Source organism: Puntigrus tetrazona, chromosome 19, assembly GCF_018831695.1.
Source record: "Puntigrus tetrazona isolate hp1 chromosome 19, ASM1883169v1, whole genome shotgun sequence".
In the NCBI taxonomy this organism is placed as follows: domain Eukaryota; kingdom Metazoa; phylum Chordata; class Actinopteri; order Cypriniformes; family Cyprinidae; genus Puntigrus; species Puntigrus tetrazona.
The window spans coordinates 7,609,237-7,631,965 of record NC_056717.1 but is presented as its reverse complement, the minus strand read 5'-3'; the positions used below and the strand labels follow the sequence as shown (position 1 = coordinate 7,631,965).

Sequence of the window (22,729 nt, the reverse complement as noted above, 5' to 3'; positions counted from 1 at the left end):
GCTGTCCCAGGTAGTCGCTACACTATAGAAATGCAATACACGGGTAGAATGGCAATTACCATGACAAAGGGAGTCCTAAAATAGGTGGAGCTTAACAACCCAGACATTGTATCTCTGTCTACAGTCAGTGTGCGACTTATGGATGAGGGTGTTTAAACCTCCACAGAAAATCTTGAAAGTTTGTGTTACCGTAACTCAAATTATGATTTTGCATCATGGTGATCTATTTCGGTTAATTTAAGCCATAATATTTAGTATTGTTGGAACACGAATGCCCAGCAGGCACACAAAATCATACAGACACTGAAATTCGGTTACATTTCAGTTGTGACGTCCAAATTTGATGTCCAATATCAAGATCAGCTGATTCGATAGAGTTGATATTTGTTGTTTTTAGGTTGTGTAACCAAAAGCCATCCTTAAGTCAATGTCAAATTGGCGCCATATACTGACTCATATACAACGTCAACTTGACAGAAATGTAGCAGCCATGAAATCTAGTATAGGCCAGCTATTGAAATCTAAGCTATTACAAAATGTGTGTTTTGTCAGTCAATATCCTAACAGAAAGCACACTGTCTGCTTTTATGCTACTCTTCGTGTTTATTTTGAGCTATGTGAACTTTTTTGGATGTGAAATATCATTTAAAAAGGCTGTTGTATCAAAAGAGTTCAGAAGGCCTTTCTGTAGCCTACTATTAAAACCTCCCTCAACCTTCGGTTTTTGGGTCAAGCCTCAGTTTGAGAGTTATTATTTAGACCCCCTAACGGCATAAGCACTCTTCTCTTATTCTTCAATCCCAGTTCTTTTTCTATTATGAAGATGCTCAGTGTTTTTATTCGGGGTGTGAATTATCGTCCAGACCGCTGCTGGAACTCGGACAGCGGTATCACGTGGTGCACGTTACTTTTCTCAGCGCTGGTAGCGCAGACTAATCACAGCCGCCTTTCACGACAGAATATAGTCTTAATACAGCGCCTTTATACAGCGGTTGCTTCAACTGACACACCGCTTATACGCCTTACAAGAAGAGTTATAATAATAGATGCAATCAATTATGCGCTTTGGCTCAGAAACGCTCTTAAAACCCAACACAAACGTGAAAGCGTTTTAATAGAGCACGCTTCTTCGTGGGCCACCCAGCGCCCCCTGGAGAAAGTACGCGTTACGTCCTATCGGTAACAGTGATAAGTGCCGTCCAATGGGCTCGCGCAGTCCTCTCATGTCGACTTTCTGCGGCAAGTACGGAGTTTAGATCCAGCGCTGTTCTGGACCGATGCAGGAATAAAGACGGCAACCGCTCGTGAATGTTAAACACATAGACGCCTAACTTATAAGTTCTATAAAAAAAAATCTTGCGAGTAAATGGGATTCAACGTCTTCCGAACAGAATGTAAAGAATTCCTTGAAGGATGTGGGGAATTAAAGGCTCGTGCTCTGCGCTGTTATTGTTGTTTTTGGCTTATATCTCCGTGTCCTCGGTTAATGCCGGTAAGTTTGCGCGATTGCACTCATTTTTGCAAGGGATGACATTATTGTACGGTCGTTTGTGCTCACGATATAGAGCCCCGTTGCACTGTTTTTGCGCGCGCGAGCAGAATCGCCACGGTTTTATCTCGTAACTACAAACAATATGCACAGTGCAACGCTTTCTGATATGTTCGCGTTGGCAGGGAACAGACAGGTTGCGGGTATGAGATGAATAAATGATGCGCTACTACCTGTTCAGCCCTCCGTCGGGAAGCACAAGGCGCTCGTGGGTTTCCGCCGTTCATTCAGACTGCATGTAAATGCTGTGAACAATTCATATGATCCTAATTGATTCTGCACGTAGAGACCGCGGTAACCTGGTCGCCAGACAGAAATGACAGATTGAATGCACGATAGATCACATTTCGGGGCACTGGGGTTTAGGGAATGTGCCTGGACGCAGACACGTTTAAGATACAGGCTACACTGAATTCATTCGTTAAATGGGAAACGATCTGATCTGAACAGATTGATATCCATAGCAGGAAAATGATCACTTTAATTGTCAACGTCACAAACCCATTCCCTTCAGTCGTGTTTGCGTTGGTCTTTCTCCATTAATTGGATCTTTCAAAGCAATAATATCGATGTTTTGGGGTCTTTTTTCTTCTTCTGTGGCCTTTATATATCCCGAGAATCATGCCATTTTATTATTTTATTTTGTTTGCAAACCTAAAAATATCAGCTGGATATGCAGATGTATATGCAGATATCAGATTGTCGGCAATATCACTGCTTTAAAATACCCATAAGTATCACAGCTTTGGAAAGAAATTAGGCTATTATAACAACTCACTTTGTAAAGTCCTTAAAAACTCTATAAAAAAAGCGTAGATATGGAAAATACAATTTTGCACGACAAATGTCAACTAATGATTATCAAAACTATGCACATGCATTTTTTAAATTATGTTTTTTTATTAAAACCAGCGCCGATTTTTAACACCAAAATAAATTGCAAAGCGTTTTAGCGTGCATGAATGCAGCAGCTAATGTAAAAGCAAACAGTCGTAACTTTAACAGTACGTTTTTAGCAAGTTTGGTCCATGTCCGATTAGTTTGCAGTGGCGTGAAAACGAGTGCATCGTAATGATGTGGAAAAAAAGTGAAATATTTGAGCTTGCCGATTTCATGCTTCTTCAGATGCTAACCTGCAGTTGTTACTTCAAGAGCCGTTTCTACACGATTTGACCTACATAAAGTAGCTTTGCTGTAAATGTATTGAGAAACATTTCCAATCGTTTCATTTAAAAACCATGCGATTATTAGGTTCCCTTTTTTCATGCGAATCTGTAACACCATTATTACTCTCCGCTGTAGGCCTTTTTTCGAGGGGGTGATGTAATGGATCAGAGCACTGAATGTAGTTCGTATGCAGCTTTCATATAAAAAAATTGTCGTTTCACACACCGAGCGAGTTTCAGCAAATGCCTTTCCCGATTGACAAGACGTAATCGGATTTTAAAGTTCAACAGGAGAAACCTACGTGGCTCTTTCCAGAGGAAGTCACCTGCAATTTCATTTTATTACGGTGGTTCGCTAAAGGAGGGCAGTCTGCTGAAACAGTCTACTATTTCACTTCAGCGGCACCCGTTTGCCAATCTGAAAATCACATAGCGCTATAATAGTGTAGAAATAGAAGTGTATCATAAAAGTTGCTGTGAAATGATATGGCTGTGCCATATATCTGTCAGGACGTAAATTTGGGATGTGGAAAGACGCTCCTCCGTTTGTGGAAATGAAACGTTAGGTGATTACGGTGCGGTGGCTGCTGATGTGTACCATTATGTACGGATTAACTGTAATAGGCATCCACGGCCGACGATGCACGCAAACAAAAGCACGCCCAGCCATTTTCTCTCTTTTATGTGGTGTGGAGAGGCGACGGAGCCTCCGTCCACACGTCTTCACGCCGAGGCTCTGGCAGGGATGCAGGAATATTAATGAAAACAGCAAATGACGTTTCTTCGCCATTATGAAAAGAACACCGTTTCAAACGCGGAAGCAACGGGGGAATCGGGGCGAAACGAACGTGCCGGAGAATAACCGATCAACTTTAGAGGGTTCGCTCTCATTACAGGCCTGGCGTGTTTTTGTTGTGACGCCTGCGATGAAAGGCAGAGGTGCCCCCGCAATGTGCAGCGCGGAGTTCCTCGCTCCTCGCTCCTCGCTCTCACGCGTTCGTTTCATCTGACAGTGTCAGGCCTCTCATCAAAGCCACGGGAGGACACTGTGAATATTTTATGAGTCTGATGTTGTTTAGCGGGACCGCTCGCTCCTGCGCGTTGGACATTAGAGCAAACACATCGGTTTATCGGGCTGATGTTTTGCTTTGACGCATCAGGGACGTCGGTCGGTAAAACCGGTAACTGATAAAAGCTCCCCAATTAAGGCTGGCAATACTCGAGCAGACAATGTGAAAGACACATCGATCCTGTCGTTTGTCATGTGTGGATGTAGTTTGGTGCGACGCATGAAGCCTGAATTACAGTTTTACTCTCTGCTGTATTTGCTGGATAATGAAAAGAATAGATTACAGAACTATCAAAAGAGTGTATATATATATATATATATATATATATATATATATATATATATATATATATATATATATAGCCTTCAGAATTCATTTTAATGTACGTGACCCTGGACCACAAAACGTAAAAGATGTTAAATTACTAACAAAAAATATATTCAATAAATTTCAAAAAATTGAATAACATAATTATAATTTTGAATGTAATAACACGCACTGCCTGGGACTTTATTTGGACAACTTTAAAGATTTTCTCAGTGGCAAGATGTTTTTAGATTCCGGATTTTCAAATAGTTGTAACTGAGAATATCGTCCTGTCCTAACAAACCGTGCATCTGCTTTTATTTATTCAGCTTTCAGTTCAGGTTTCAGAAGATGTACCCCTTTGTGGACCTGGGTTACATATTCTGATTGGTGCTCAGTTATTAATAATGGGTCTTGTTATTATCTTGTGTAAAAGAGGATACTTTGATCAGCATGAAGGTTAAACGAACAGCATTTCATTGAAGCTCTTATTGTATTTTGGACTACAGTGTCCTTGCTGAATAAAAGTATTTCTTCTCTTTATTTGAGCACTGGAGTAATGATGCTGAAAACTCAGTACATTTTAAAACAAAAGTAGTGAACATTTCTTAATATAATTAATCGCAATATTTATATAAATAAATACGGATTCGGTGATCATAACAGACTTCTTTTAAAAACATCAAACATTTATTCTAAACATTAGTCTGGTATATATACACAGTATATAAATATATTCTTAAAAGAACAATGCAGTACTGTAAAATGTGCCATGTGCAAATCGCATGAATTATTCATACAGGAAGAAAACGTCTTCCGTTCCTCTGTTTTAAGGATTTCAATGTGATTAAATGTCTCAGATATTTTATTTGTATTAATTAAAATCACACAAAATTAGCACGTTGAATTGAAAGGCGTAATTAGCACGCTAACTTTATGCTGCTGGAGACTCACTGGCCGATATTACCGTCTAAGATGTTATCAGACGCTGGAGGGAAGATGTTTGCATCACTTTCTCTGAGTGGAAGCAGGACACGGGTCTCTGGATCAGAGACTGGGATTTGAATCTCAAGGGTGTAATATTCTCGGTCTAGAGGTCAGCTTGAGCTGTGAAACTCTCACAGACTCCAGGCCAAACTGCATCCTGTCATCTCTGACATCACTGAATAGTTAATCGGAGGCTTTCTTCCCCATAAGGGAGCTTTGCTAAATTACTTTACAGTGAGAAATAATCTCACAGGTCAAGGAAGTAATGAAACATTGGTCTAAGCTGCTAGTTTTCCCTCATTTTTTCACTTTTTTCCCCCGTCACGGTGAGGATTTTCTTTGACTTCTATTATTTTTATGCTGAACTAATGATATTGTCTGTGCCCTGACTCTCAGGAAAACCTTTCTGTGTTTTTCGATTTCCATTAACATGAGATTTAGTGTATATTAGGCCTTTTCCCCTCGAGGGGACCACTGGCTAGTTTACGATCTAACTCAAGCTTTTACCATCCATTTTTGTGACTAACACAAACATTACCTTCACTAAATGAGGATATACAATAGAGATTTTGTATGTTTTTATATATAGCTAATTATAACACAGTGGACAAACTATGTAACTCTAAAGACAAAGTTAAAACATTTCCATTGATTCTCATTAATTTGACAATTAAAATGTCTTAAAATGAAGCTTTTGTCAGATATAACCAATTGTTTACCAGCCAAGCTAGTCACATCTTGAATGCGCAACATCAGCTGGATTTTGTTTGTTTGTAATTAATATTTAAAAATAATTAAATATAAAAAAATAAAATAATAATAAATTAATCAGCATTAAATTAATCAAGTCAACCATTTTTCCAAAAGATTTTAAATCTATGCCATACTATTCTTTTCAACAAGTAATCCTAAAAAAATGTAGCATTATAAATAATATGTATATATTAACGAGAGATGATATGAGAAGTTACGTCACCTTTAATGATGGAACATGTGTAATTTTCTTCTTTTTGGTGTATTTATATTAAAGTCTTATTGAACTCTCATCATGGGAGCAACGCAAAATTATAAAATCAGTGCAAGTGCAATTTTCACGCGCCTGCGCCATAATACTTTTTTGATCAAATTCAGACTCGTGATTCGATTTTGCGAAGCTGCGGCACCTGACAGCCTCACCCATCGCACGCTCAAAAATATTACTCTGCTCGAAAAATATCGCATTTACTCTGGAAAGAAAATAGTGCGAGCTCTCTCCATCGAACGAGCTTCAGGTTACTCTTTACTTGACCAAAATTTACACCAATAAATATCCCTCCAAGGCTTCCTGAGGGACGGCAGCACTAAACCACATGTTTACGAGGGCTGCCGCGTCCGGAGCCAAGCCGTGAGGTCCACCTCATAACCAGGGCTCCCTAAATCGTAGGGTAACGAGCGTCACCGCTGCCCGAACGCCCGCGCTTCCTACAAGGGCGACTAGCAAACGTGATTGTGAGTTTAGTCTGACGGTTTGAAAAATGAACCGCGTGAACTTTTCCGGGGGACGATATTCTTAAGCGGCGCTCGTTGCGAGATTGAATGCCCTGGGAGTCCATACATTCAAATCACGTTTGTCTCTGCAGACAGGCTAATACACTTTAAGTTTGCTGTCTGGCTGCAAGCCAAGGACCTATAGAACATGAGTCTCATGAGAGAAGCCATTACCGACCGATGGGATCCAGAAAGACTGAATGAACGTCTTCAGCCTGAGGTTACGGTAATGCACTGTATGTGCTAACATCGTGTCTGAAACCTCAAGCCTTCAGTGGTGCTAACAAATGTGTTTGAGGCGGCTTGACCTCATTCGTTTTTAAGAGGGTAATTTAAGTCGAAAGGCTTCGCCGGTGTGTATTAGGTGAAGCTCCGGTGGTGAAGATTTTTGGAAGATATCCAAATAAAAAAGGCAAATTATAATATATATCCGATCATTAAAAGGTGAAAGGTGTACTAATGGCTTGATTATAGTAGCTTTACACTGGAATAAGAATAGTTCGAACTAATTATTTCTTATTTAAAAGGAATAGTTTTTTTCTGATCCTAATGTTGTACCAAATCTTTATGACTTTATTTATTCTGACAAACCAAAATAAGTAGTTTGTCAGAATTTTCATGTTGCAATGAAAGTCATACAATAGTTAGACCAAAGATGTTATTAACTGAAAATTGTATTTTTCATTATAGCTCTCAAATCTCATTTTCACTTCTGCATTCTTTTTAATGTGTTATAATCAGACATTTTAACAGATTTAAATATAGGTCTGCTCTTTACACAAAGCTTGAAACAACAGTGTGAAACTATTTTTTTATAGTATTGATTATGGTAACACTTGTTTACCATTAACTGCTACTTTTCCTTCAATAAATTCTTAATTCGCTGCTTATTAATAGTTAGGTAGATGTTAAGTTTAGTTATTGTGTAGGACTGGGGATTTAGAATAAGGCATTAATATGTGCTTAATTATCAATCAAGTATTTGTTTTATGTATTTGGTGTAATGCAATGTGTTTATGCGGTTTAAGGTTCAAAAACATTTTTCAAGTATTGCACATTATGGTTTCTTCTCTAAGCCCAGAGTCTCCGAAACGGGTCAATTTGTACAAAACGCATCATTTTAAAAAAGCGATGTGTGCTCTGATTGGCCGGCTATACCTCAAGCGTGTGATGAAAATGTTACGCCCCTCATCACAAGCTGATGCCATGTCCCAGCTCCATGATACAAAAACAATAAAAAGACGTTACCATTGAGGCTTTTTTTTCACAGCCAGCATATGCTGCTCAGTAGGTTCAAGAATCAGTCCTCTGTAAATGTGCTGAACACATCTGAATATTTGGGCTGAACTGTTCTAGAACAGTATTATGAATACAACTTTACCGCTGCTTTCTAGCCGTGTCCTCTTTTGGAAGCACAGACAAAATAGTTTCATTTTCTCAACGAAACACGGCGTCTCCGGAACATGGCGGCCCCCAGAAACACTACAGCCTTCTTCCTTTTTTTTCATAAACATTTGGGCGGTGTTATAAAAAAAACAAAACACCATTTTAGGGGGGTGTGGATAAGTCATAACATTTATAATGAACATCGCTTCGATTTTGAGATTTTATCTATGCACTAACACGCTTGTAAACCTGAAACTGCATCATATTACCTGAAATTTTCATCATTTAGTTAACAATAATTTTTTCGCAAATAAAATGTATTTAAAGTAACGGAAACGTTTTCAATAGGTTCAGTGAATATAACATAGGTCACTGCTTTTCATTTTAATTCTACGGCAAAATATTTTTTTTCTGCATTCTAAGGGAAAGCGGCTCGATACAACACGAGTAAATGATTACAGATTTTACCTTATGGGGCAAACTAACCTTTTTCAGAGGAAAAAAAAAAATCATGAACCATAGGCAATTCATAGGCATCAATAAACTACTGAGGCATATTTCTGAATGCATGTTACATTACTCTCCTATTTAAAGTGTAATGTATGACTGTTCCAAACACATCCTGCCCAGTGGGAGACATATTGTGTCCTCAGGGATGACTGGCTTTCTGTGTCTGTCATCCCCTTTAAATACATTATTTCCCATCTGCGGGGTGTGAATTTGTTACATTGTGATGGATGACGTTAAGCAGACAACCATTTCAGTCTGTAGTCAACAAACATTACTGATGATTAGATCTTCACGCACCGATTTATGTAGCAGCATATTATCATTCTGACAAGTGATGACACACAACTTCTGATGCCTTCGCCGCAAACCGTTTCCATTTAATTCATGAAAAATGCCCAGTGGCCAAACGGCGTCTGGCTTTGTGCGCTCTCGGCCGTGCCAGGCCATTTTCTTTGTTTGATGACCATCAAAGACAAAGAGGCTGGTTCAGATAACAATCTAAGAGCTTCCACACAGTAAATAAAAGTAAGGAGCAGCGGAAATATTGATCTAGAACAAACACGGAGCTAAGCATCAGGGCATTTCCATCAGCCGAACCGCACCGTTCGTTTCAGCATTAGAGAAGACAGACTGAAAAATGTTGCATTAACATTATAATTCACAGTTGAACGCATGCATGACAATATCTTAATAAGAACATCATATTCTGGGGTCTTATGAATTTAAGTGACCGTATAGACATACCTTAAATGGAAATAAGATACGTGTACATTCTGCATAACTATACATGGTTTGTTTTACTTTATACAGGTAATTAGTATATGGCAGGCTATTGTGTTCCAACGTAAAGGGACACTTTTTTGTTTTAATCAGGACAACTATCTGAACAGTTTTAGAAGGTGATGGATATGGCAAGGTTTATGTATTTGTTCTTGGGCAAAATATACTATGCACACTTCCGCAACGGAAAAGGTTTGAATTTGACGGCGACAGTATACTTGCTTTAGTAAGCATTTAATATACGCTGCATAAATGTCTAGACGGGTGGTAATGGAGGAGGTGGAGGAGTCAGATTTGAAATATACTGCTTAATCAACCGGACAGTGATTTTACCCACTGTTATAAATAACAGTTAAATAAACCACACGGATGACTGCTACCGGTACAAAAGCTACAAGGTGAAATGGGATCTATTTCAGGATGCTTTTGTATGTTGCTCCAGCAGTACACTAGGAAAATGAAGTCATTATTGGGATGAGAGTTAAAACTAACCAATGATTACCTTTTCAATTAACAGTTTTTTACTAAAAACGAGCAAACAAACTTTAAGCTTCCTGTGTGAGAGTTTTTTTTGCATTTGCTGCAGTTTTAATATACATTTTAAAAGTTGAAGTACGTCACATCAGCACCTTTTATCCCTTGATGTCTTTTATTTTTGTCGTCCTCAGACAGTTTATCCGCTCCGCTCAATGTGACCATCAAAGCACTGGAGGGGAACTCGGCGATAGTGACATGGGACATTCTGGAGGGAGACCCAGTCATTGGGTTCGCCATCACCCAGCAGGTATTGAATCAGTTTATGGTCAATTTGGAGTCCTTACATGTGCAAAGCACGGCAAAAATCACCTCACCTCGAGTTTAATGAGGCAGTATCACGGAGGAATGCTTGTGTAAGCATGTTGATTATGTGTCGATGTGGACTGGGCTGGTTTCTCTTCGAGGGCACACGCTGTTGATATTTTAGGTGGCCTTGAGCTTTCTGTAAATGTTTTATGCATGCATGCATTAGTTTGTGCGTGTGTGTGCGTGTGTGTGTAAGCAGATTTGAGGAAAGCAGTCACTGTGGAGACCTCCGTAATAAGGACTGCAGTGACCATCTGCTGGAGTACAAAGCCATTACAGCTTGTCACCAAACTGAGCGAGACAGAGTTTCTGCAGTGCATGAATATGTGTGTGTGTGTTAACTGTTTATCTCCTCATGAATTTCTTATCACAACCACTTAACACAAGAACGGTGGGAATTTGCTAAGAATGAACTAGGCCAGTAGCACTGTTTTTTAGTGCACACTGTAAATCTTATCTTGTTCTTTCGATACTGATGTTGTGTATTAGCGTGTTAAAATGTAGCTTATTTCGGCTGTTGTTTATTAAAAAAAGAAGAAGTATGGTTTTAGTTGTAGCTATTATAACCCTGCTTTGAAGCGGAAAATAAATAACAGCATTATCAAATTTCTCTTTTCTCTCTCTCTCTCTCTCTTTTGATGCATGCACTAACATGCAGAGTAGAGAGAAAAATGAAAGAGAAACAATATCTAAAGATTCATGGGATATTTGGGTTTCGTGTGAGTGTCATTTGAGAGCTTTAAATAATCACTCAAATAAATGAATAGCAATAGCTAATTTGTAGTATTGGCCAAATTAAATATTAAAAATGAAGACTTTTAAATGTATTTGTTAAACGGCTATAATTACCGTTTTTTATCTTTCCAAAAAGTATAAATGAATAAATGCATGCAAAAGGATAACTAGATGGAGAGAAAAAGAAGAGGAAAAGTAAATCAAAGAGGAAAGTTGTTGCGTATTACATATTGATTATTACAAACGCGGCACTGATGAATTGTTTACAAGTAGACCAGGAACTTGTATTAAGAAATGTAATAGGTTATGGATTATGGCTAGATTTTTAGCGCTCTAAATCTTAGATCTGTATTCGTTTTGATGTTCACAGAAAAAGGATGTTCGTATGCTGCGATTCATCCAGGAAGTGAACACCACCACTCGTTCATGTGCATTATGGGACTTGGAGGAGGACACGGAGTACATTGTCCACGTGCAGTCCATTAGCATGAGTGGCACCAGCCCTCTGAGTGAACCTGTTCTGTTCCGCACGCCCAAAGAGTCAGAGAAACTGGCCTCCAAAAGCCCAGGTAAGCCAGCACTCACAAACAAACAACTAACTTCAGAGTACCATTTTTAAAGTTGCAATCGCAACTTTAGTTAGCACGTACAACCTAAGTGTTTGAAATTTCAACATTATATCTCGCAGCTGTGACAAAAATTGAAAACAAAGTTCTACCAAAAATGTCATTTCACTCATCGTTAATTCATTGTTATATCAGTCAGTCCAAACCTGTATGACTGTCTTTTCTATCAGTGGAAGAAAAGGAATATGCTTGTGATTATTTTCAGTATAATGAAAGTGAATAAGAGCTGGGGCTGTCGAGCTGAAAAAAGCAAAAGCCTCTCTCTCTATATATATATATATATATATATATATATATATATATATATATATATATATATATATATATATATGCCTTGTGCTCTATATTCCACGTCTTCTGAGGCCATATGATAGCTTTGCGTTATGAACAGATTGAAGCTTATATTTAACACTACTCATTTAGCGGATGCTTTTATCCAAAGCGACTTACAAATATGAACAAAAGCGGTTCATGCTAAGGGGGCAATAACATGAGACATGCTGAAATAAGTACAGGTACTGGCTGAAATTAAATTTTCTGCATTATTGACTGAAATGTTTGACTTTTGTGTGAGATGTTGCCATGTTTGACTCATGAGCTGTCTTTGAAGTGAGCTCTTTCAGTGAACAGATGGACCGAGTTCACACATCTGGTCTGAACGATTCATTGTTGATGAATTTATGGACCCCAGTTGATGACTTTTATGGTGCTTTTTGAAGCTTAAAATCCCTGAGATCTATCTAAAATGTAGATTTTAGGATAAATCAGACATGTTAGATTCAGATTGTCTGGCTTGTCATATGCAGAGATGTTTCACATTCAAAAAGGATTCACATGAAAGATGACTAACAGTCAAATCACTTCTATAGAGGGAAAAAACACAGCGGGGAGGTGGTTATACAACCGCTCTAAAAATGGTGTTGTGTCATAATTCAGGGCATAAAGTGTTCACTTTTGTGCGTTTTCCCATTAATTTTTCTGTTACTCTGAGCTTGTCTTATCTAGAGCAACGCACAATACAGTCAATTTTTCTGTTGTGTAATCCATTTCGATGACCTACTTACTTGGACAAACATCTGCTGGGGAGGTTCATGTTCCAGAAACGCTTGCCATTTTGTGGGTGAGTGTCAGTCTTTGGCACTGGACCGCGCTGATGACATTTGGTGTCACTCTCAGCCGTGCAGGTTAGACTCGGGCAGGATCCACATGGGAGTTTTCAAGGAGGTGTAACCTCAGACATCAGTGAAATGTCAAATGATGATACCGCTTCATCGCTTGCATCCATGCCTTTGAAAAACAGTGAACCGTGATTTAGTTTCAAGGGGTTTAACTCACAAAAAAAATGTGAAAATCCTGTTTTTTCAGGATAAATAGTTAAATAAGTAATGCATTTAATTTGAAACCTTTTGTAACATTGTAACATTTACTGCCACTGGATCTTGATCAATTTAATGCATCTTCAGTGAATAAGAAATAAATAAAAATCATGTATATAACATCCTATTTGCTATCTCCTCTATATATTAATTTCAGAATTTTTGAAATTAAAAATTGTGAAAAAAATGAATCTTATTAATAAACTATATAACACACACACACATATTATATATATATATATATATATATATATATATATATATATATATATATATATATATATACACATATATATTAATATATAAATGTAATATATACATTTATATATATATAAAATATACATACACAGTACACATGCATACAATATAAACACATTTATTTATTTTGGATTTGATTAAATCACAAGATATATATATATACACACCAATATTAAAAAATTTGAAATTCATTAAAAAATATCAAATATTTACAATATATTGTCATTGCTCATTTTTTCACATTGAAATAGAAAGCATTTTTAAAGCTCTCTTTTTAAAATCTGTTAACTCTGCACTAATGTCGCTGGTGATGGATCGGGCTAGGAATGTGCTTGAGCCACGCAGCAGAGAGTGGTTTACGGATGGCTAACTCTTAGCTGACGCGCGTGTCAGTTAGATAGCAGGAGCGTTTACAAAAAAACAGTTTAATCATCAGGCATTAGTGCTCACGTTACACTCTAATTAATCAAGCGAGCGCCATTACACTTCACTAAATACCAGAGCGGCTAATAAACACAGACAGTTAATCTTTCTCTCCGCGGGCCTCCCTTCTACCTCGCTTCAGGGTGGCTTCATGTTGTTTTTCTTACTGGACTCATGACATGTATTGATGTCCATGGTGAGCTGAAAAATGCCCCAACTTTTCCCCTGCACTCAAACGCCCGAGACATCCAATAACATTTCAGTTTCACCTGAAGGGTATCGACTTTTTCTTCGGAGAAAGAAGAGGCGCACAAAGAGACGAGCGTAACTTCTCCCAGTCATTTCTGCTCCTTCAGATAAGCAGAGCGCCGAAGAACTCGGCTTTTCCCTCTGCGGTTAATCAGCGAACACAGACCAGAACGCTTCGTGGTTTCTTTTAACTAACAAGGCCTTAATTACTAGACGCTTTCCAATCTCCAGACAAGAAAGTGACCCCTGCGGTCTCGTCCCAGCGAGAGGAGAGCTCAACCCTGAAGTGATCCTCTAACACGGCTTCTGATGAGCTTCCACTTTAGTTTGGCTGGAAGCAGCTAGTTTGACGAAAACGACGACGGTTCGGTCATATCTGAGCCAAAGAAGAACGTTTGCTTTAGGCTTTATATCCTCTTGAGGCTAATTAAAGAATTAATTAGACATTCGGAGATGGTCTTTGAATAATTCTTCTGTGGTTTGCATGTTGTCGCGACGCCTGGGCTTTGATAAGCGCAGAGCTGTGCGTGTTTTTGGCTTCGAAACCACGCGAATGAACTGTGATTGTTTGAATTGACACAGATGAAGTGACCATGGAGGAGGTTGGCCAGGCCGCCCAGCTCAGGGCTGGAGAGCTCATTATCATCGTGGTGGTTCTCGTCATGTGGGCAGGTAAGAACAGGAGCCGTTCGTTGGTGAGGGTCTTACTGTTCAAACTTTGGCTACGTTCACATAGGCCCAGATCAGCATTAAACCGATGTGTGTCACTTGAAGAAAAAGAACACGAAGGTCGTAGAAAACAAAATGTCTATGAAATATACATCGCAAACACTTTTCAAGCCAAGGTTTCCAGCCCAAATTCTTAAATGTTCTTCAATCAAGTCTTGTTTACAGAAAAAATACAAAAAAAAGATCAAAATTAAGTGACTTTTTGCGCTTAGAATAAGAAATAAAAAAGTTATTTGCATGTTGTTCTTTTATAACTGTTTATTCATTCATCTGTTTTCCTCAAAATAAGGGATGTTTTTGTGTGATTCCCATTTGATTCCTATCTCTGTAAAACGGTGTTTACTTTATGCTTATGTTTAAGTGGTGTGCAACGGTGTTCTGAAAAAAGTCCTCAACGTTTTTAATTGAATGTAAATATACGTCCCAGACAAAAAAATTCTGGTATATGATATATGCATATATATATTGCTCATCCAGACGTATTCGCAAATCCGCATGAACACAAGAGGCGGGATTTATGGCATGAAGCTATCATACATAGCACCAGACATACTGCGATAGATCACAGATTTCCCCCATTTGTTCTCAGTTACCCCCCACCAAAGTCCCAGCACGTTTTAGGTAGTCTGTTGAAACTCAGCGGGCTCGTGTTAGGCGAGAAAGATGCATTTTATTTTATGCAATTTTTTTTTCCACATGCACTTACACAGTAACTACATTTGATGCTAATGTCATCAAGTTTTACTTATTTAGTTTCCAAAATCTGTAGTCTGTGGTCATAAATCCTTCCTTTCTTGTAAAGCAGCGGAAAGACGAGAGAGTTTCTAATGTTATAATTGGGTCTTAGAGGCCTTCCCGGTCTTTTTATAATCCTTTGAAAAGTCTAGAGAATAAATCATCAAACGGGACAGCACTAGCGCAACGTAAACTCAGGGCCGCAGCGCAGCTCATCATCCTGTTCTAGTCCAGCTATAATTGGTATGTTATTATTTGGGGCAGAATCATGGTGCAATCCATCAATACGTTTTTTTCTCTCCCTTTTTCGACGACGTCCCATCCATCACGACCGCTCTGCCATCCTGTCCTCAGCTCTCACTTCCTCTTGTCTGTTTGTGCACAGGTGTGATAGCTCTGTTCTGCCGCCAGTATGACATCATCAAAGACAACGAGCCCAACAATAACAAGGACAAAGCCAAGAACTCGTCAGAGTGCAGTACCCCAGAGCACCCTACGGGGGGACTACTGCGCAGCAAGGTCTAATTACGCCTTCCCCTGTCGGCAATAATAGGCTTTAGCCTCAGGACAGGTATGTTCACTTGTTTGTGTGCTTGCTTGACAGAATCGAAAAATACAAAAATATCACACGAAGTTTGATCTTTTGTTGCTAGGTAGTTTTTACTTTTTTTATACAGACCATTTTACTCGATATTGCTAAAAAGTTGTGGTTACAATCATGGGAAAACGTTAATGAAATTAATTACAGTACTTGCAAGGCAGCACTGTAATTATGTTCTTCGTTGTAGTTCAGGTTTGTTTGTTTTTTTTTTCCTCAGTGTCTTTTGCATTTAATATATATATATATATATATATATATATATATATATATATATATATATATATATATATATATATATATTCTATATAATTTTCTCAATATTTCTTTTATGTACAATATATTAAATATATTAAATATATTACAATATATTAAAAATACAATATACACAATAAAAGTACAATATATATATTATTTTTATAATTGAATGCTTTTATTTAGCAAGGAGGCATTAGACTCATCAGACATGAAAGTGAAGGCATTCAAAATGTTACGAAATTATTGTTGTTTGTTTGGAAACTTTCGGTTTATCCAAGGATCCTGAAAAACAGCATCGCGATTTCCACAAATTAAGAACATTGATCATGAGAAATGTTTTTTCGAGCAGCAAATCAGCGTATTAGAATGCAATTTTGGCAAATGAATAAAATAATTTAAAAAATCAGCTTTGCAACTAAATTAGTCTTGTTAAAACTTTAATTTTTTTTTTTATCATTTTAACCAATTTGCTTTTCAGCGCTAAATAAATTAGAAGTATGTTTACAATTGACATTTCCCTCACTTTGTCCACCATTTTGGATTTATTGGACTCTTCATCGCAATGTATTCTTGTCCACAAAGGATTCATGCGATGCTAATATAATTACACAGCCTACCTTTTGGAACGGGCTTTGTGTCAATGGCAGACCCATGAACCCTTAAATTGCTGCCTAGGCAGTTGGCTAGGTTTTAGAATATAGTGTGCTATTGATTCCTGCGTGCAGCCGACTGACAATAAGGTGCACATTTGGTGTCCTAAGCTCACCTAAAATTTATTTTACTGCCTTGCAAGCAATAATTATATCTCCTTGAGGAAATGCGCTCTAACTATCATTTTGTTTTGTCTTCCCCAAGTGCTCCGAGACAAAACAAGTAAGCCATCCAATCACAAAGTTGTGAAGCCCACCTCTCATCCTCGATCAAACGACCTTTTAGTATTCCCATCGACCAACATGAACTCTTTGGTGCTTGTCTGTTTGGCACACTGACACAAACTTGAGGACGAAATGGACAAGATGGTTCCAGAACTGGAAGCTTGAGCCGTTTGAAGAGAGTTATTGAGTTTCGATCCACGGCGGCCTCAAACGCTGAAGGACTCAAACGCCGTTGCTGTGAGCTGCAAAACCAGAGACGTGCCACCAGGAGTGTCTTCGGCTCCCGTGTAGACTCACAGAGATAAGGAGAAACCTGCCACCCCGCGTAAACCCCAAATAAACCAGGAAGGTGTGTTATGAAAAAGAAGCAGGAGCGTTTTTCTGGGGGGGGGGTTTCCCAGAGCGAGCTCACCGTCATTATCAGCTCCGAACCAGGATCAGGTCTCTGACAGGGATGACATTACGATACTTCACTATCTCTGCATACTCGTCGCTATCCTGTGTATTCGGTTCCTCCTTTCTCACTTGTAGTTTCGATTTCTGTACTCCATTATCCTCCCTCCAGCAGCCAATCATGGACAGGCTAGCTAATTTGATGCGGTTAAATTGGTGCGGTGGGATCTTTCTTCTCAGCACTCTCGCTCTCAGGGCATTCAGGAAAACATCCACAGGAAAAACGACGGACCACATCGGGCCGCCTCGCATTCACCCGCCTGCGGCCCAATCACAGCGAACTGCACATCAGCCACCGACGATGAAGAGCTCCATATTATAATAGTGATAGAAAACGTATTTAACCGTTTGTGTGTCTCAAGTAAATCAACCGCTTGCTGTCTCTAATGAGCACATTACTGTACAGTGAAGGTTATTTTGGTCCTCATATTACGTTCATTAGCATATTGGTCACGAGTATGGCTATTTACCGCTTTTATGTGCCACTATGAGATAGAGTTGGGTGCCTTTTTTTGTTTTGCAGGCTTTTACCTTTCTTTCCCTTTAAACAAGTGAAGTCTTAAAGTCGACATGAAATCAAAGCGGACCCTATTTACTTTCATAGTACACTTTATTGGGAGTGATCCTTCTTTTATTCCGGAATTAAAAATAAGCTTCTTTGAAATCTATTCAATTCTTGATTGATAACGCTATCATCACATGGACGCATGAACGTTTTTTTTGTTTTTTCCCTCTGGCGCCCCACACATAAAATATGAGTTGAAAAAACAACAACAACGAGATATCAGTAATGAATATGGTAATTAAGTAAAGACCATGTTCCATGAAAATATTTTGTAAATTTACTACAGTAATTTTTGATTAGTAATATGCATCGCTGAGGCGATTTCCTCAATATTTAGATTTTTTTTGCACCATTCTAGATATTCAAAAAGTTGCATCTCAACCAAATATTGTCCAATCCATAGAAGGACATTTTCGTTTAAATGGTTCCATAAAGAACCTTCAACATTTGATGAGTCTTTGTTTCTCAAAAGGTTCTTTGTGTCTAAAGAAGGTTCTTCAGGTTATAAAAAAGTAAGAAAGAGATGGTTCTTAAAGAACCTTTGACTGAATGGTTCTTTGTGGAACCAAAAATGGTTCTTCTATGACATCGCTGTGAAGAACCTTTTAAGAACCTTCATGTTTAAAAACAAAAGTATAACAAACTACGAGCAAAGCACTTCAGCCTCCTTCAACTGGTCCTTACTGAATTTGATTTGTCTAAGATCTGTTCTTCAAAATCCTCGTTGCTTTATTGGTAACATCATGTGATCTTGTTTTATCGTTTCCAGTCATTTTTAGTTAAAAATAACCATTTAATTATCACCGTGATTCACTAATTAAAAAAGCTCTTTGTAAAAAGTCAGTAATTTGGTTGACAGGACCTCATTAGAAAAGTAAAAAGGCTTGTTAGCGCATTTCACGTCGACTTTAAATTCCCTCTCATTAGGAAATATAACTTATAAAAGAAGATTTTTTCGACAAATTCAAACTAAATGCGAACAGTAAATAGTCTTGACCGTTAATGTAGTGTCTGATGGGGTAGTGTCCTGATGAATGAGTCCTCTCATGTCAGGAATGAAGAATTGTGGGAATGCAGGTCAGAGGTCACGAAAACATCGATTACCTCAGCCGCTGGTCATTCGATCTAAGCTCGGTTCGACATTGACTTTAATAAGGTTACAGACCAGATGAGTTTCCCAAGGACGCGTGTTAGCATCTGATCTAAAGAACAAAACCTCCCATTAATCTCCAAACCGCCGTACACAATGAGCAGTGGAATTCAAATAGAGCGATCTCATTTTTCAAACGCATAGAAGAGTGTAAAAGTTAATACTTCTATATACTTTGAGTGTAGAGTACTTCAGGTTGGGTGGCCATTCATATTCAAAAGCCCTCATTGCGGGGACGGATTGCACCATTAATCAAGCGTGTTGAAAGGCACCTGAAGGAATCTCAGAACAATTAAACATCCCCGCATTGGTGACCATTACCTCCTCGTCTCCATCACCATGGCGACAGGCTAACGGACTGTCCTCTCACTGCCATCTACGAGTCATCCGCACCTTCGTTTTTCATTCCCGCCAGAGGAGGAAAGCGTATATTTCTTCTTTAATGACTGCTAATTAACCTTGGCCATGGGGAAGAGAGCTCAGGCAGACCGCTGGGTGAAAAATGGCTCATATCAATATTCCGTCCGAGCGGCTTGCGCAGAAGAACAGAAGGCTGGGTGAGAGGACTGGCTTAAACCAGAGAGGACCAGCCGCGTGTTTTCTCTTCGGAGACGCATTGAGGTTTTGGGTCCTGTATTAACCTGCAGCACTTTCATTCAGTTATTGATCATTCCACGTGACGCAAGTGGACTAATGAACAGATATGGGATCTGTTCGGAGTGGTATACTAGCGTGTTGCTTACTTCTTACTTTCCAGTTTAAAAAAAAAAAAAAAAAAAAAAAAAAAAAGTGCGTTTCAAAAAGTGAAGAATGACATGTTAAAAATCACAGCTGGTTAATTAATCACATCGGGAATGAAAGATTGAGTTTGTATTCTTTGCTGTTCGCAATATTATGTACTGCATATTTAGGCAAATCTTAAAGAAAATTTTTGGGTCATATTTCAACACAAACAAACCAAAAAAAAAGTATTCAGGTTGGTATTGAATGGAAATTAGTAAAAAAATATATATTTACTAATTTTCGAATATTACTAGATTCGCACAACACAACAGTTTGGGGTCTTTTTTTTTAAATTAATATTTATATTCAGCAAGGATGCATTCAATTGATCAAAAAAGAATTTTTTGTAATGTTGCAAAATATTTCTATTTAAAATAATGCTGTTATTTCGAACTTTCTATCAGAGAATGCTTATAAGATATGACGTTATGCACAAAAATATTAAGCAGCACAACACAAAATAATAATAATAATAGAAGAAGAAGAAGAAGAAATTGTTCTTGAGCAGCAAATCAGAAGACTGGAGTAATGATGCTGAAAATTCAGCAGAAATAAATAAGATGTTAAAATATGTTAGAATAAAAAAACAGGCATTTTAAATCGTAATAATATTGTACATTTTTACTGTATTTTTAATCAAATAAATGCAGCCTTGGTGAATACAAAACACTTCTTTTCAAAACATTTTTTCAGACTCTTAACAGCCCCAAACATTTGGACGATAGCGTGCATGATGATAGTATTTTTACAATGCCTATAAAAAAAAAAGAAAAAAAGAAAAGCTTTCATAAAGTTATCATAATACGTCAAGGACGAGAAAAAACCCATTTTTAAGTGGTCCTAAAATAGGCTTTTTTTATTTTTGTTTTTGGTTGAATTATGACCTGGAAATCTTCGATTGGACAGATTTCCCGTGCACAATGAATATGAACATAACATTAATGCTATTCCCGAACACAGCCGAAATCAGCTTACATTGTTCCCCTGCATATGAAAAGCAGCAGTCAACACTAATAGAGCGTCACGCCATCAGGATTCACATTTGACACGAGCGGTTTGAAATGATTTCAGAACGAGCAATGTATTCCCCTCCCGCAATCCAAGCTTATCCCATTCTTTACCTCCAAAGTCCTTTCAAAGAGAAATCTCCAAACGTCTGGATTTAAGAGAGGCAGCTCATTTGCTACTTATTGAAGAGAATAATTCTCCTGTTAGTGACACTCGAGAGAGCTTTCGCAGGCTGCACAGTTGGAGAGATTTAGGAAATGTAATCACATTTTGTGCTCCCGTGCTTGTGTCATCAGTTAGAAAAGCTGGACGGGCTTCTGGCGCTCGTCTCATGACGTAGACTAAAACACAAATACACCGACACAAATAGCTCAACTCATTTGAGAAGCTTAAAAGGGGGTAGTTCGCAAGATGTCGTATACGCTCCCTCAAATGCAAACCCCTCTGACCCATATTCGTTTGATGTGAAGAAGAAATTTAGGAGAACGTCCGAGCCGATGTTTTTCATGTCGAGTGGATGACGACCGAAGACTGTATGGGATTGTGCAGCTTGAACATTCTGCTAAATTTCTCCATTTGTTTGCTATGCAAAAGAAAAGTCACACTTATAGGGTTAAAAACGCATGAGAGAATAAATAACAGTTCTCGTTTTTGGGCGAACCAATTGTATTTAACAACCACAAGCTTAATAAACTTTCAGAATATCATCATAACTGTCGGGACTTACTATAAAACATTTAATATAAAAAGTATTTTTTTTTTTTTAGTTTAGAATTTCATTTCACATCAAGATTTATTCGATTTGCAAAAAAAGTTGTAGGAACGTCAATGTCTTAAAGGGATAGGTTCACCCCCCGAAATGAAACTTTTACCAGTTTGCTCAAAGATCTAAAAAATGGCTTCCTTTTTCTACAGAACATAAGATAGATGTAGTTGTTTTTTTTTAAAAGGTTTTTGCTGGAAATTAGGCTGCATTTTATTTACCGTACGGTGAATATTTTAAAATATAAATCACAATTGTATGTATAAAATAATAATTCATAAACGGTATTTTATCATTTAATTTACAAAATATTTACTCACTATGAAAAAATGTGGACGCATTTAATTGATCAAATGACTTTTATGTGATAAAAGATTTCTGTTCCTTTGAATTCATCAAAAAAAAAAAAAAAAAAAAAAAAAATCCTGAAAAAAAAAAAAAAAAATTGAGCAACGGTTTCCAAGGATACCGTATGGACCACAACAGTTCAAAAACATCATTCTGTGTTTTGCATAAGAGCGAAAGCCATAACTTGAATCTTTGGGTGAACAATCTCCAAGTTATATTTGAAGCATCACGAGCGCCTTTGAAGATCGAGAATAAATAGTTCATCATAAAACGTCCCCGTTTAAAATGAGAAACAAAAATAGGCCCCACGTTACTATTTCTATCAGCCTGTCATGATGAGGAACAAACAGCCTTGAGTACAGTGATAGAGTATGTGTATGCTTATGTTAAGCTTCTGTGAATCAATGCATTGGCCCGTGTATGGACATGTGTATTGACGGTCTGTGTCAAATCATCCTTTCACTCGGTTCACGCCATCACTTCGAATAAGGTGTCAGGTTATGCTACATTAAGAGTGGTTCAAATTAGCATTTCTTGTACATAGTTCTGTGTCGTGGCAACTTAGCATTTCCAGTAAAAGCATCCCGAAGGTCTACTGAAGGCGAAGCGGAGAGATCATGCCTTAAAGAACCCAAATGAATTGAGATGAACTCGGTAGACGTGACGGCTGGAG

At 38.0% G+C, this 22,729-nt stretch overlaps 1 protein-coding gene across 2 annotated transcripts; it reads left to right on the top strand.

Annotated features, from left to right (window-relative positions):
• Positions 1–1,209: 1,209 nt before the first annotated feature.
• On the top strand, positions 1,210–19,979 carry fndc5b (fibronectin type III domain containing 5b). 2 transcript variants are annotated; one of them, XM_043218380.1, is made up of 6 exons: positions 1,211–1,492; positions 9,950–10,065; positions 11,230–11,428; positions 14,374–14,463; positions 15,641–15,826; positions 16,967–19,979. In XM_043218380.1, exons 1-5 carry the CDS (start codon positions 1,414–1,416, stop codon positions 15,778–15,780), a joined length of 624 nt encoding a protein of 207 aa, XP_043074315.1. In that variant the 5' UTR covers positions 1,211–1,413; the 3' UTR covers positions 15,781–15,826; positions 16,967–19,979. The 2 variants fall into 2 exon arrangements, with proteins under 2 accessions (XP_043074316.1, XP_043074315.1); XM_043218381.1 differs by lacking the exon at positions 14,374–14,463 and having other exon boundaries at positions 1,210–1,492.
• Positions 19,980–22,729: the final 2,750 nt, after the last annotated feature.

Bases quoted from the DNA above. Each gene is read 5' to 3' on its own strand.
- fndc5b (XM_043218380.1), top strand. From the start codon at position 1,414: ATGTGGGGAATTAAAGGCTCGTGCTCTGCGCTGTTATTGTTGTTTTTG. The intron at 1,493-9,949 runs GTAAGTTTGCGC...TGTCGTCCTCAG, and splicing joins CGTGTCCTCGGTTAATGCCG to ACAGTTTATCCGCTCCGCTC. The intron at 11,429-14,373 runs GTAAGCCAGCAC...GAATTGACACAG, and splicing joins ACTGGCCTCCAAAAGCCCAG to ATGAAGTGACCATGGAGGAG.